The following is a 12,094-nucleotide window of genomic DNA, read 5'->3' on the forward strand; positions in this document are numbered from 1 at the left end:
TCACTCCAAATGTTTTTGTTTTGCAGATTTAAAGCGAAGTTTGCGCTCCGTGAGTTGGTCACATGACTACCTTCTGTTCTCGTCCACCACAGGTCACAGCTGACAGAACTGTGGTCGGGTTGTTAGAGTAACTCATTAGACTGACCTGCCTTTCTAATAAATCTGAAATCCAGGTGTGATACTTACTATGATACGTTGTGACCGCTTCATTGTTATTGTGAACCTCTTTATGGACATTTCCTGCCTCTTCTTTCCTTTCTTTTCTTTTCCCCTTCAGTTTGATTCAAGAAAGCTTTTTTGGCACGACTAGATCACATGTACAGGACAGGTTTAGAGCTGAACACATTCAACACAAGTACTGGTACTGGTAGAATTACAGGCAATGAATAACATAAAAATAACAGTGACTTTTTTCCTCATTTTCAGGTGAACCAAGCATGACTGTCCAGTCTCCACGCTACCCGAGCACGGCAGAACTGGATGCCTACGCCCAGAAGACAGCCAACAGCCCGCTGTCCATTAAAATATTTCCTACCAACATCAGGGTCCCACAGCACAAGCATCTTAACCGCACAGTGAATGGTTACGACACAACGGGTCAACGCTACAGCCCATACCTCCAACCAGGTGCCTACCAAGGCCTTCTGGCTATCGTCAAAGTCTTTTCAACATCATCTTCGTCTTCGTCCTCTTCTTCTTCATCATCGTTTGTCGCTTCCGCAAAGGCTGTGGTGAAGAACTCAGAGGGCCGGCGGACTAAGGTCTCTCCTGCCCACTTATCAGTGGCTCCCTACCAAGTGGGCTTCAGTGCGGCTCCTCCAAAGCCCCATGAGTCTGCAGCTCTTACTGTGCCGCCGAACGTCACGGTTGCTGGGTCTGTGATCCCTCTAGCAGGGACGAGAGGGATCAATCTCTCCTCTCAGTCAAATCTCCCTTCCATCCAGAGCATCATCTACCAGATCAACCAGCACTGTCAGGCCCAGGCCCTCCAGCAAGTCTCCACGGTTCCCCCGAACCCAAATTCCAATCCCAGTCCTTGCAAGCAAGGCACCACTGCACTTGGGGTTTCATCCGTCTCAGGAGGGAGTTACGCAGCAAATCTGGCACCCAAAGGGAACGTGGGATACTCTGGCGCGGTACTAGCAGGACAGAACGGGGATGCAGCAAAGGTGACTGCGTATTCCGAGAGTTTGGATTACATCCTCTGGCACAAGCAGCAACAGCAGCAGCAAGCCATTTTGAGGATGTACAGCGGGGGAAGTGGTGGAAGCGGTGCGGTGAGCAAGTCACCAGAATCTTGTGGCCCAAGCATCCTAGTGGGTGGATCCCAGGCATCCTGTTCCTCCAGGACATACCCAATAATGACGAGCGTGAGTGGAGGAGGCGGCCTCGACAAACTGAGCTCCTCACCGTTGAACTGTGCCGCCATGCAGGGGAATTTCGCTTTGGGGCAGTATTTTGCCCCAGCATGGAACAGTGTCCTGGTCACCCCAGAAAGTGACTGCTACAACCCTCAGGAGTTGCCACCAGGTACAACAACCATTGGGCAGAAGGAGCTGGGCTTCCTGCCTCATCAACACCTTCATCATCACTACCACCATCATCACCAACACGCACCCGCAGACAGCTCAGGAGGCATCTGCTGTGGTTTGCCAAGTAAAAGCCTGTGCAATGCTTCTGTCCTTAGTAGCAGTTTGCAGTCGCTGGAATACCTGATCAATGACATCCACCCTCCGTGTATTAAAGAGCAGATGCTGGGTAAAGGCTATGAAACCATCTCAGTACCACGACTTCTGGATCATCAGCATGCGCACATTCGGCTTCCTGTTTACAGATAAAGCTCCGATCTACGGTTCCACAAATCGGAGATCATTTTAATCAAAAGTGCAGATGGATTTGTGGATTGTGGTCAGTCCCGTGCTTTGAAGCAGAGTGGAAAGGTCTGGATGGTGATGGGTTGAACATTGGGAAGATCTGGATGGTGATTGGTTGAACACTATGGTTATGGTTGAAGACTGGGAGGAAAGTGAAAGTTAGAGAGAATTTTTTTTTAGATTTTATTTTTTGCCAACAGGGATTTTTGCGTTCTTATTTTCCCCCATTTTATTTTCTCCACATGATCTGTTTGGACAGAAATCACTTTATGTACGAGCAGGAAATGACTTTCCTCACTCAGACGTGTGTATGGAAGAAGAATACAGCTTCAAAATGTCAACGTGCACAGTTCTAGAGGAGATGGCATCCACTGTCGCGAAGGAAATGCTGTAGGATCCGTGCGTTTGAGTGTTGTTTAAGGATGTTAGTTATATTACTTTAAAAAAAAAACAAAAAAAAAAACAACCAACAACTTAATTATAAGAATAATTACGGCTATAATTGAAAATTGCACTGTTTTGGAAATCTGAAATGTTGGGAAAAGATTGAAAAGCTGGAAACGACTAGTTTGAGTTTAATGTATTTATGAACTTGAAAACTTGAATTTATTTTTGTTTTATATATTTGTAGTATATGAGATGTATCGGCTGCTAAGGAGAAAGAAATGTCTTAGTTTTTTAATGGTTCCTATTGAGTTATTTCTGTTTCGAGTTTGATTGATTGTTGTTTTTTTCCCCTCTTTTGGCTAAAATCAGTAACTCGGATCAGGTCCGATCACTGCTTTTGATCGATGAGGGACGAACACTGGGATCCTCCGAGGGATTTGACCCGTGGCCATGATACAGGCGATGGAGGCCCAGAAATACACAATGTTTTAATATTGAGAATTCAGAATGTCGTAATAGAAGGTCCTGGTGTATTTCCACTTTGGTTTGAAGTTTTAGGGGTTTTTTGTTTTGTTTAGTTTTAGGACCTGTGGGTGGTGTAATTCATGGGCGTCCACGACCAAGAGCTGTTTTTGTTTAATCAATAAACAAATGCAAAATTTCATGAATATTATTCAGGAAGAATCCATTAACTCTTTTTTTTTTTCAATATATTTGATGCTCTTAACACAGTGTTAATACACTCCTCATCATCTCTACAGCTTTCAGCCAGCGACTGGCTTAGTCTGTATGGTTTTTTTTTCCCCATAAGTGGTCGGACGAACCAGTTCATGGCAGTCGACACCGAGCCTTCTGCTTACACGTGGTAAACACGTGGTAAACACGTGTACTCTGACAGAATCGGAGCAGACGTTCTGATTTAGTGTTCAGGTTTTAGGAAATTCGACTCTCTGCCTTTTGTAGGTTCTGTCTGAGACCCAGGCTCGTGGTCCTGCGAATTTCCCATTGCTAATTAATGCTAATGAGTCGTGTGAAAGCAAATGGCCTGGTCACATGACGCTCTTTGAAGCAGGAGAGAAATGGTAAATCCAGCACTCGTTCATTTAACTTCCTCGGAAAGATGAAACAATCATTTTTCTCCAAGTCTTTGATTTCTTTCTCTGTTGGAGAGAAAAAGGTATAGAGTGCTCTCTCTCTCTCTCTCTCTCTCTCTCTCTCTAACACTGAAACGTTCATTCCAGCTGTGAAGTCCCTGTGAATGTGCTGCACTTATCCGTCTGAGTGGACCAATGTGAAAAGCAAAAAAAAAAAAAAAAAAAAAACGAGAGCGCGAGAAAGTAGAAGAGAAACAGGATTGGTGCCATGGTACTCTGTGCTGAATTAGCATTTCTCTTTTTTTCAGTCACGTTTTATTGGAAAATTGAATTCCTAAATTCTGGAGAGGTTGGGAGAGAGAGAGGGAGGGAGGGAGAGAGAGAGAGAGAGCGAGCGCGAGCGAATGTTTGGGTTTCTGCCAGAGGCAAAAAGCAGTCTAGATTTATGAAGTGCAATTATTATGACTGTATGAAGGGTAATTTTATTTGCTTTTTCTGAGCTCAAACCAAAAAAAAAAGAAAAAAAGAAAAAGAAAGAAAGAAAAAAAATTTCCTTTGTGATTCTGGTACATTCCTGCTGTTCTATATACTCATTCCTTACTTGTTTTGAGGTGCAAAAAAATTAAAATAAATGGATTTTGAGAATTTATTTAAAACCCCATTCCTTGACTTGTGTGATTGTCTTCATTTTAAATTCTTACACACACACACATTTAAACACTGAACTGGATGTTAACAGCTGGAGCTCTCGTATCAGAGACTACATGCAGTAAATTATGGAGGAAATAATCCATGTTGTTTAATACTTCGTGTATGTGGACAGATGGACGCAGACTAGTTTGTTCGCGTCTCATCAGTCACGCGGCGGCGTGACAGGTGTCTTGCGTTATGTTTGCACTGTAAGGTGTGTTGGACGCACCTGCTGTGTTAATTATATTGCTGAGGATCCGGATCACGCGATTGAAACCGCTGCACTGGCGTAACCGTCACGAGGACAACGCAAACTGGACCGCAGCAAAGATTAGATCCTTCCTGTTCATCTAGCCGGTGACTTTCTGACCCCCTCCTTACAAATACGCTCGCTTTAACAGAGGTTATAGGAAAATAATCAACAAGAGGGTGGTGTGAGGAAGACGAGTTACTGTTAACACCACTGCAGTTCATTATTTCTCTATAACCGCAGCACACTGTGTTATTGCTCTCATGCTGCAATTCAGATTGAAGTGTTCTACTTGTTTTAAATAAGAATTAGAGGAGAAGGATCATCAGGGGAAATGGATTCTCATCAAAAATCATAACGCATGTTCTGATATGTGGAATAATTGAGATTGTGTGATTACAATCAGTGTAAGATTACAGTGACTGGGTAATTTATAGCGAGTGTGTGTGAGAGAGTACAGGAATTCTAGCAGTGTGTGATTATAGTGAATGTGTGATTTATAATCAATTTAAGATTATAGTGACTGGATAATGTATAGCGAGTGTGTGTTTATGTCTTTAATTTATTTATTCATTTTCATATGATTCATTTACATGTGATTCATTTACATGTGATTCATTTACGTAAGATTCATATTCAAGTGATACATTTTCATGCGATTCATTTACGTGATTTACATGTACAAGTGTGTGATTATAATCAGTGTGTGATTATAGTAAATGTGGAAATTAGTCGCTACAATACATGTATATTACAATGACTGTAATTAGTGGGAAGTCGACACCTCGTATCTCAGCTTCAGAGTGAGACATTCAAATAAAACTTTCACTTCTATATACGTCTCGACCTCGGTAACCAACCTTGTGAATGTGAGGAAGATCTGAAAAAGTCAAAATTTGCACCCAACCACTCCCCCCCCCACCCAAAATAAACATGTATATTACAATGGCTGTAATTAATAGGAAATGGATGCTTCATATCTCAGCTTTGGAGTGTGATATTCAGATGAAACGTGCATATCTATCTACATCTCAGCCTCAGTAATCAACAGTGTGAATCTGAGGAAGATCTGAGAAAGTCAAAATTTTCATCTGGAAAAACTGTAAAAACCCCTTTGTGTTTTTTTGAGTGAAAATTTTGATTTTTTCAGATCTTCGTCAAATTCACACCGTGAGTTAGTGGGGCCAAGACATACATAAGAGTGCACTTGGTTTCGCTCTATCCCACTCCAAAGCTGAGATATGAGGCTCTGTTCCCAACAAATTCCCATTAATTGCATTACAGGAATTCTAGTGCTTGTAGCAGGTGTGCAGTTTTAGTGAGCGTATGATTATATTGAGATTTGAAGTCAGGGTTTCCTTTGCACAACTATCCCACGTTCCCATAAAAACCTCAAGCTTAATGAATTCACACAAATCACCAGGACAGATTTCCTTACAGCTTTTTCTTCACCTCATCTCCACTGACCTCCCCTCATCTGCTCCTCGATTTCCTTTCATCCCTCCCATCCCTTTATGCCGCCTTCTTAAGCAATCTAGGGGTCGTCTTTTCAAATGATCCTCACTTGATTGGAGAGCAGCTCTCAGCAGGTGGAAACCAGGCACTCAAACAGGCCTGATTTTGAAAGTGGAGAGAGAGAGAGAGAGAGAGGGAGCTGAGAACTCTCTGAGGTTTGTGACAAACTTCTTGACACATGTCGGCGTTCTCGATGATCACAGAGACGTGTGAAGTGTGTGTACGTTTAATTCGAGAAAAGCGTTCAAAGGCATTTTTGTTTCAATACACGGCCATCAAGGACTCTTCATGCTTCTCCACACTGGTGAGTACGTGAAAAGTATTCAGGATTTGGGGTCATGGCCTGAACCTCTACACTCTATAGCTTTGAACACAGTGAAGGACAGATGGGCATTGATGGGGAATTACACAATAATAGCAGTGGAATGTTAAGTGAAGCCTCAGAGACAGAATTCCTTTCAGCTGTTGCTGCTGTGAAAGGATAGATGAAAGGATGGTCAGATGGATGGAGGTTTGAATGTATGGAAGCATGGTCGAAGGGATGGAGGGATGGTTGAATGGATAGGCAGATGGATGGATTATCATGTGGATGGATTGTTGGATAGATGCGTGCATGCATGGTCTGACGGACGGATGGTCGAATGTATAGATGGATAGTTGAATGGATAAATGGACAGGGTCTAAGGGATCAATAATTAAGTGGATATATGCTGGAATAGATGAGTAATCGAATGGATGGCCAGATCAAATGGATGGATGGATGACTAGTTGATTGGATGCATGGATGATGGATGGATAGTCAAATGGATGGATGGATAGTTGAATGAAAGTATGGACAGGGTTTATTGGATCAATAATTGAATTGCTGTATGGTTGAATGAATTGACGAATTGTCAAATTGATGGATGGATGAACAATCGATTGGATGGATGGATGGATGGATGAATAGTCAATCAGATGCATGGATGATGGTCGAATAGTCGATTGGATGCGTGTATAGTTTTATGGATGGATGGATGCAACGTTGAATGGAAGGATAACAGAATGGTTGGATGGATGTAGTCATAGCTACATATTTAGCGACAGTAATGCACAAGTCCACAGAAACGCACCGCTAATAGAATAACACCAGACTGTGTGCAGGATAAAGAGAACACGGGGTCACAGAGGTTCTGCAGGCTGAAGCAGCTCTAATTGCTAATCAGGATAATTGCAGCGTGGCTAACTGACAGGCCGTCACCTCCTCCTACACGAGGGTGAGAGAACGAGAGACGCACCTGTTGTAACACTCCTGCTTCACGGCCGACTTGAATTTTTCACCATTTTCTTTACACCGAGCAGATTTGAGGGCCACTTAGCTGTCGTGTTCGTCCTCTGGCAGGACCGATATGTTAACACTTCCACGGCTGTGTGTTGGACGTGTCAAACTTTCAGTCATGCGTGCACACACACACACTCCACAAGCCCACTCTTCTACACGCCATCTTTTTCCCCCTCACTGTGTCTGCTCGTTCTCGTCTGTTAATGCTTCACAAATTCTGAATTATAATAAAGATGGTGAAACCCTTTGTTGTTTATTTATACGGACTTTCCGTCTGTGTGCTGGGTATGTTGTAGGAATATTACGCTCCTGGTTTCAGTTCTAACAGCTGGGCTTTGGCAGAGCTAGTCTTTCCTGGTCTTAAACAGGATCCAGGATCCAGACACACAGCTGATCTGAGTGTTTGCCAAACTTCAGTACAAATAATCATTTCTTCAAACCTGGCCAGATGATGCTCCTACCGCAACCGCTGAATGATAGACAGGTTACGTGTTGACACAACAGCACGCTAATTACGCCCAATGTACAGGTCCTGAACAGACTGGAGGGGAAAAGGTGTTCTTTTACAGGGTTAAGCTTTCTGTAAACATTTCTGCTTCACGGTAACATCATAACCATAAACCGGTACTGGACGTGCTGTTACAGGACAATAATAAACACCAACACTGCTCCATCACACCACTCCTCCTTATATATATATATATATATATATATATAAAACTATGTTACTATAACAGCAGCACGCAACACGTTTTATTCTTTACGTAGCCAGAAGTGGCGTTGAAGAGCCGGGTGAAATTGTTGCCTTGACGTTTAAAACCCACAGTGACAGTGTCACTACACCTGTCTTACTTTGCCTCCCTTCTCTCTCTCTCTCTCTCTCTCTCTCACTCACTATCTCCTCCTCGTTCTACTCCACCGCTTCTGTGTTGGAGTCGTTAATTAGCTCATGTCTGCTTCTCTTCAGCTGTCTGTTCCACAGAGAGAGAGAGAGAGAGAGAGAGAGACAGGAAGTGTAAGGAGCAGGAGAGAATTCCTCTGTGAGTGTTTGTGTGTTCGAGTTCCTTAATTAAATGTTGTGACCTTCCAGGTCATTGGCCATGTGAGTGTGTGTGTGTGTCTGGCTCCATGTGTGTGTCCGTGTGTGAGAGAGCAGTGAGTGTCTGTTATGAACACCCTTTCATAAATCTCAAGGAACTGAGGAACGGGTGACAAAGGTCAGCTCGCCTTGTGTGTGTGTGTGTGTGTGTGTGTGTGTGTGTGTGTGTGTGTGTGTGTGTGTGTGTGTGTGTGTGTGCGCTGTTCTATTGTTTCATATTGAACCTGTTAGACTGAAGAAATCACCAGCTCTGTGTGCGTGTACATTATGGCTTTAGTATAAAAGTAAAGCTGCAGCGTTCACACACCGAACACGTCTCTGCTGAGGAAAAGGAAATCTTGTAGCTCACTCCATTTCTCTTCACACTTTTCCTTTTAACTGCTTTTTTGGGGGAAAAAAGTAACGTGTACCAATTATTGACTTGTTCTTTGATGTTATTAGAGGGGTTAAATTCGTGTTTGTGTGTATGAGCGTGTGCGTGTGTGTGTGTGAGAGAGAGAGCGCGAGAGAGGGCAAGAAATGGAACGAGAGCTACTAAACATCTTTCTTTATCTCTTCATCCCCCATTCTCGCTCTTCCTCTCAGACGGAGGGAGGCAAGGAGCAATAAAAACAAGGGCAGCTGCTCTCTCTGTGGAGCCTTGGCACTGACTACACACACACACACACACACACACACACACACACCAAGGCCGGAGATCCCGCTGCTGCTTTGATCACTCGTGAGCGGCTTTGCGATTTGAGACTCACCAAAATGTCAATCATGAAGAAACCTCATGAAGACCTCGATGCTCAGACTGCTGTTACTCCCGCTTGTATATGTCGATATAAAGAAGAGAAAAAGATCATCATCATCATCAGGCCAAGGTTTGTTTGCAGCATCAGTTCAGAAGGTTCTTGCAAGAGAACTTCTGAACCGCAAAAACCTTGACGTACGGTTCCTGTGTTTAGAAATACATTAATTCTCTCTATATAAAATGGCCTCCATTTATCTCAGTGTAATTAACCCCTCTAAATTATCCACCAGAAGAAAAAAATCCAACAGAATTTACAAGTAAATGAATGACTTGCAGAGTGTTGAAGCTTGAACTGGACACTCATTCTTCTGAACTTTGACCCTGAAAGCACTTATCCACAACCGACTTCAAGATACAGTTATTTTTTTACAATCGCAAACACCAATGACGAGAAGCGCAGGAACACCTGGCGTGTTGGACCAGATGCTTTTCCAGCACTTGGCGGTTGTAAAGAAGATTGTTCACAGTAATGAAGAGTCTAACCGTCTGGTTTTGCTTGTGTAGGAACCTGTACAGATCTACCCTGTTATCTGTTGTGTGAAAATGTTTAAACCATGTTACATCATGGAGGAACTGCGAACAAGACAGAAATCTCAGATCATATCGAATCAGTGTTGTACTTCACCTCCATCTTCATCCTGACGGCGACGTGCTCGTGATACCTCGCGCAAACCCTGGCCTTCACTTCGACGCTGTGGTCTGCACTCGCAAATAAACCCTGGAGGTCAGTAACTGAAGATCCATACTCCATAATGTGTGGTTCTGCTGCCCTCTGGTGGTGTTATGATGCTCGAGTTACAAGATGATGGGATGGGAACTCCTCTTGCTTGATGATTAATAATGACGTCTGCATGATAAGGAGGTTTCCAGGTTCCTCAGCCTCATGGCTGTGGATGAATGAAGAGTAAGAAAACCCCAGCAGACCCGAGGAGAGAATAATCCTGAACCGGGAGAGACGAGAAGATTCCAGATTAGTTTTAATCCCACAGACACAAAATCAGCTAAGTAACCTTCTGATCTGTTTTGTGTCACTGCACCAGCTTCAAGACAGCAGAGACCAGGATGGATATGAAGCAGTAATGTCTCAGACACCTCAATTCCCACCAAACCCTTTCTGTCACACACACACACACACACACACACACACACACACACACACACACTCATGCAGTTGGTATCGTTTCTTTACACATTTTGGAGTATTTCAATTTTCAAGACAAGTTTCTGTTACAAAAAAATAAAATAAATAAAAACCTGACTGATGAAAACATGACACACACACTGCCCTAAAATAAAACCAGATTCACACAGCTGCTGAAATTCTCAAACACACACACACACATACAGAAACATAACCTCAATACCGTGTGTGTGTGTGAGAGAGAGAGACTACAGTACATGTGCATCAGTGAGAGAGACATCTGTGAGAGAGACTACAGTACATGTGCATCAGTCTGGTTTAGGGACATGTGTATTGTAGGTCACACACGTCACGGACGTGCATATCTCCATGTCTTGGTGTGTGTGTGTGTGTGTGTGTGTGTGTGGTGAAGGTGCCGAGCAGCTTTTCTCTAGCAGTGTTTATGTGGTTACATAGATACTGACATGATGACACACTGCTGCAGGCTCTGCCCTACTCTCAGTCTCACTCACACACTCTCTCACACACACACACACACACACACACACACACACACACACACACACACACACACACACAGGTAGATCAGCTAAACTCTTCTGTGGATTAATGGCATGGTTAGCATTTGCGTTAAAGAGGATTTGCCTCCTCTACAGGTGATTCTCCCATGATGCAACAATCTTAAGGGCTGTTCAGTTGTCCCTCTGTGTAGAACAATGCAAGCGTGAATCCCCGTTTCAAAAGTAGAACCAAGGTTCTTTAAGCCCAAGAACCCTTAAAGAACCTGCAAAGAACCCTCTGAGAGTGGACCAGGAGCTAAACTGCAGGTCTGAAGAATTAAGCAGAAAATAATCTGCAATAAAATGGGGTTTCATCTCAACACAAGCGGTTCTCTACGGGTTCTTAGTGTCCAAAAAGGTTCTACTTGAAGCTTGACCTTATTGTTGTTTTTACTCTGACTGTGCTTTCTGATTTCCAGTGAAATGTGATAATGAGGTTACAGAGAGCGTTATAACTCTGTATCGCCCGCTGCTGGATCCCATCAGTACAACAAGAAACATCAAGTGACAAAAGGTTTCAAATTAGAACTGAGAATCTATACTACTACTACTACTACTACTACTACTACCACCACTACTACTACTGCTACTACTACTACTACTACCACCACTATTTCTATTACTACCACTACTACTATTACTACTATTATTATTACTACTACTACCACCACTATTTCTATTACTACCACTACTACTATTACTACTATTATTATTACTACTACTACCACCACTACTACTACTACTGCTACTACCACCACCACTACTACTACTATTATTATTACTACTACTACTATTTCTATTACTACCACTACTACTACTATTATTATTACTACCACCACTACTACTACTACTACTACTACTACTACTACTACTATTATCATCATTACTACTACTACCACTAATACTACTATCATTACTACTACTATTTCTACCACCACTACTACTATTATTACTACCACCACCACCACTACTACCACCACTACTACTACTATTATCATTACTACTACTACCACCACCACTACTACTACTATTTCTACCACCACTACTACTACCATTACTACTATCATTACTACTACCACCATTACTACTACTACTGCTACTACCACCACTACTACTACCACCACTACTACTACTACTACTATTACCACCACCACTACTACTACTACTGCTACTACCACCACTACTACCACCACCACCACCACTATTACTACTACTATTACTACCACCACCACCACCACCACTACTACTACCACCACCACTACTACTGCTACTACCACCACCACCACCACCACTATTACTACTACCACCACTACTACTATTACTACCACCACTACTACTATGACCACCACCACCACTACTACTACTAC

General features: G+C 42.9%; 1 protein-coding gene across 1 annotated transcript in view; it reads left to right on the plus strand.

The window, feature by feature from the left end:
- The window catches only part of fam222aa (family with sequence similarity 222 member Aa), a 25,642-nt gene extending 21,626 nt beyond the window's left edge, over positions 1-4,016 (plus strand). Inside the window, exon 3 of the mRNA XM_053674390.1 lies at positions 427-4,016. Within this exon, the coding sequence (XP_053530365.1) occupies positions 427-1,838 (1,412 nt within the window). The 3' untranslated portion in view covers positions 1,839-4,016. The remainder of the gene's footprint in view (positions 1-426) is intronic.
- Positions 4,017-12,094: the final 8,078 nt, after the last annotated feature.

Source organism: Ictalurus punctatus, chromosome 22 (genome assembly GCF_001660625.3).
Source record: "Ictalurus punctatus breed USDA103 chromosome 22, Coco_2.0, whole genome shotgun sequence".
Lineage (NCBI taxonomy): Eukaryota > Metazoa > Chordata > Actinopteri > Siluriformes > Ictaluridae > Ictalurus > Ictalurus punctatus.